Source organism: Cryptotermes secundus, unplaced genomic scaffold, assembly GCF_002891405.2.
Source record: "Cryptotermes secundus unplaced genomic scaffold, Csec_1.0 scaffold857, whole genome shotgun sequence".
NCBI classification, from domain to species: domain Eukaryota; kingdom Metazoa; phylum Arthropoda; class Insecta; order Blattodea; family Kalotermitidae; genus Cryptotermes; species Cryptotermes secundus.
In genome coordinates, this window is record NW_019734325.1 from 424,613 (window position 1) to 428,704 (window position 4,092).

At 37.2% G+C, this 4,092-nt stretch overlaps 1 protein-coding gene across 1 annotated transcript in view; it reads right to left on the reverse strand.

The window, feature by feature from the left end:
* The window catches only part of LOC111868684 (serologically defined colon cancer antigen 8 homolog), a gene marked incomplete at its 5' end in the record, with an annotated part of 85,900 nt that overhangs the window by 30,049 nt on the left and 51,759 nt on the right, over positions 1 to 4,092 (reverse strand). The window contains 1 exon segment of the mRNA XM_033753135.1: positions 1,701 to 1,824. Coding sequence (XP_033609026.1) covers positions 1,701 to 1,824 — 124 coding nt within the window.

Here is a 4,092-nt window from a genome sequence, read left to right on the forward strand (position 1 = left end):
ACTACAAATGTGTATACCTTGGCTAACTTTAATTTTCTTATGTAATTGGTTTTAATTTATTGACTTGTTATTAATTTTATGCTATCACTCCCAGGTGTCTTATCTTAGTATTTAGTTACTAACAGTATTAGCAACATTCGTAATATTTCATAAATGTATGTATATATTTCAGTCTTCTTTAGATTTATGTTCACAGATTTATTTGTCATATTTGTATTTTGTTTTAATTATTTTCTGTACCTTATATACTCATGCTAACTTTGTAATTGGCCACTGTGCTGTTAAGTTATTGCACGTAAATAAACATGAATTGAATTGAATTGAATTGAATTATTATTCTTAGTGGGGTGAGACTGAGTCCACTTGGTACTGCAGCCACTACTGGCCTACTGTACCAGCCCCTGATGATAGATGATGATGATTGTGAAGCAACTGGTGGAATGAAGATTGGAAGGGGAAACTGAAGTACTTGAGAAAACCTGCTGCCTTGGGGCCATTGACACTGGGATATCTGTAACCATCCCCAGGTCTGATGTCACTGTTGAACTGCACGTGAGGAAGCTGAACTGGTCATAAATTCTGCAAATGGTCTGTGTCTTGAAGGAGATGCTGGTGGAGCTGACTCTGGGTCAAAGTATCTGGCTGTTCATCAGAAAGCTCACAGAGTTCATTCTGGGCACTTATGATATGATGGTGGCTTTGAAATGACACATGCTACAAAGGGGTCAAGATGAGATGTCACTATGGTATCCCAGCCTGATTGATGTGAGGGGTTATAACTATGTGGCTGGAGGGTCCCCAGGAGATGGAAAAAAGCATAATGGATCCAAGCTTGAAGATTTCCCATTCAGGACTGTACATAGCCACAGGTCGTTGGTTCAAGGTCAGTGTGAGGTTCCTATACAAATTTGTAATGATTATTGACATTTGGATCAAACAGAAGACATGCAGGCTAGATGACATGCCCCCCCCCCATGTTCAGCTCCTACAGTATTTTAGATAGCTAGTATAAGAGAAGGAAAGAGGTAAAGTTGGACCTTTATATACCCACCAGCCGGTCCCACTACCCATGCAATATGTGCAATGGAGATTCTAGTTATAACAAATGAGCAATTAGTACTGGTGAAACATTTTTAAGAAATCTGAACAAGATTTTAGAACACACAAAAGTTGTTCAATAAGTAAGGTTCCCTAGGCCATACAAATTGAATAAGAAGCCATTACAATGCTTAATGTAACCCATTTATTCCTCTGAAGTATCAGTGTGTTTCCAACATAATCCCCAAGCATGATGATACATATGCAACATCTCAGAAGAAGTTTAAAAATTTTGTCATGGTAGAAACTGGATCTTTCATTCACAACCATTCACCACAGGCATTTCCACTTCACTATTGTGGGGGATTGGAAACCTCTCAAGGATTGTCATTTGTTGTATGCTACCATTACACCTAGCTCTACAAAAAAAAAAAAGGTTTGATTAACACAAACATTACAGGCTAGGAAACCTTAATTACTGAACATCCCTTGAATATGCTTTAAGCTTGCTTCTTTGCACTATGTCACAAATTAGGTTCTGCATGTGGCAGACAAGTCATGCTTGTTCATGATACATGTAGACAACAGAGAGCCCCTGGTTTCTAAAATATTGATAATGAACCACTATCATAGCCATGAACATGAATATTCAAGGAACTCACCGTGCTTAGTTTCCATGTCCATGATCATTGCTGTCAGCTCCTTTTCCCTCTGTCCTGTCTTTTGTTTGGAGGGAGAAGAGGAAGATCTATCAGCATTCTCCTTTGTCATTTTGGCAAGGTTCACCTACACACAGTTATACTTAGAATCAGCAGAACAGTTTTCTTCAGGAGACAAAAACGCTTGCCACATCAACGTTACAACTTCTCGATGTCCAACACAGATTTACCATTATCATTCACCATCCTCATCACCAAACAGTCAAGAAATTCAGCCACTTGTCCAGTCAGGGACTCAGTTGTTGGACAAATGAATCATTGACTGGTCCAGCAGACTCTTCAATACATAAAAATTTCTTTAGTACTGTCATCTGTAATATTATCCTGCAAACAATGCACATTTTTAGCCTACTTTCATTTCTTAAAAAAGGACAAGTAAACATAATATTGCCATGTTGAGTTTATATGTCTCTAAGTATCCCTCCAACTCTGAAGGAGTTCGAATGGTTTTCATGAAATCTGATATGAACAGTATGCCATTAGAGATCATCCCAGAAGCATAATTTTGAATTTCTTACAATGTAGCAGACGCATGAAATTGCAAGCAGCACCAGCTTAATACTGGAACCTGAAATAATGAAAGATAACAAAGTGGAAATCTATATTTAGCTTCCAGTTTGATGGCGGTAATGAACTAATCATATCAGCTAGGCAAGGAGACAGATTAAAAATGTACCTACAACTTCTGAAAAAAAAAAAAAAACTAAAAATTCCATATAAAATGTTGCTCATTAGTCAATTATAAACACACAGACAGTGCAAAGTTCTGAGAGTATGTTCACCAAAATGAACATAGACAAAATCTGTACTTATGTAGTAAGCTACTCTCAAAAAAGAAAAAAATGACAGCAACAGCATCCTGGAGGCAGCAGGTTCCTCTGAAACGTTGGTATCTATCTACCAAACTACACTGCACCACATTCCAGAAGACTGTAGTCTTCATTTCCTCTGCCATGCCTCAAATACAACAATAATGTAATGACAATAAAACTGAGCAAACTGGCTCAAGCAGTAATGTTTCCGATTTGTATTTGTGAGGTACCAGGAACCTTGGACACAACACCAAATATCCTGAGGGTTTCAGTGGTTTCACTTAGTCTTCCCATGAAAATTTCAGGATAGTACCTTAAATTGGGCCACTATGACATCCTTCTACACTCTCCAAGTTTATCAGTCACCATCATCCAGTCACTCAACACTACAGTCTAAATTCCAGTCAACGTTGTTAAATAAAGTATAAATAAAAATGACCAATATTGACACATTTACAATGGCAAGCAATAACAAGCGTAGAAAAGGTGTACTGCTTAAAATTCTCAATGTCGTTCCTTGCAGTTTATTAAGCTTACATGTGCCCTATTTTTGATGTACATGAAGTCTGTTTATGCCTTTAAGTAATGTGAAATTTGGCTGGATGTCAGAACTGCCATAGAAGTGCTGGTGAAAATTGATCATATCACGTTATAAGGGATCTGTCCAGTGGTTTAGGCACTGATAAACAAGCAGATGAACAGACATGACATGACATCTGGCAAATTTCTACCTCCAACATAGTATTTTATTTTCCTGTTATGAGATGGTTTGTAGAAAAAAATATTTTCTGTTCAATTTTTGGGGAAATGTAAGACTTACACAAAGAGTGCACTGTGCATACAGGGTGTATGTCTTCAAGGACTGCATTCTGTTGTGTTATCCTATATAACTTCTTCGTTTGGTTTCTATCTCAACACAACAACTATCAAAATCTCATTCACATCTCACCATGTATAATGAGTTTATCGGTCTTAATAGTATGACAATGTGCTACATGTTTCAGCTTATAAAGCCGTCATCAGGCAGTACACATTCAACAGCTTAAAAATATTCATTAATGTGTACTGCCTGATGACTTTATAAGCCAAAACATGTAGCACACTTTCATATTATTAAGACCAATAAACTCTTTATACACAGTGAGATGTGAATGAGATTTCGATAGTTGTTGTGCTGAGATGGAAACCAGATGAAGATGATATATATTGTGTATGTCATTCCTCTCTGCAACTTTTCTTTGAACCACTTTTTGCTTCATTAACACATTGCGGACCAGTGGTTTAAACATATAAATCACCCTGGGGACCAGCGTTTTTAAACCTACTACCCTAACTTGTACACTGTTCACTTTAAAAATTAATATAAAATCTCCTAATTAATTTTATGAACTGAAATTTTTTGAGAACACTTACCAGAGCTCCTAGAAGTGCTTGCGCATGTGATATCTCTGGAAACATTCCCCTTTGTGAAGAGGCATTACGCAGAAGTTGCACATGTAGGCAGTTCTACTCTTCTTCTTGTG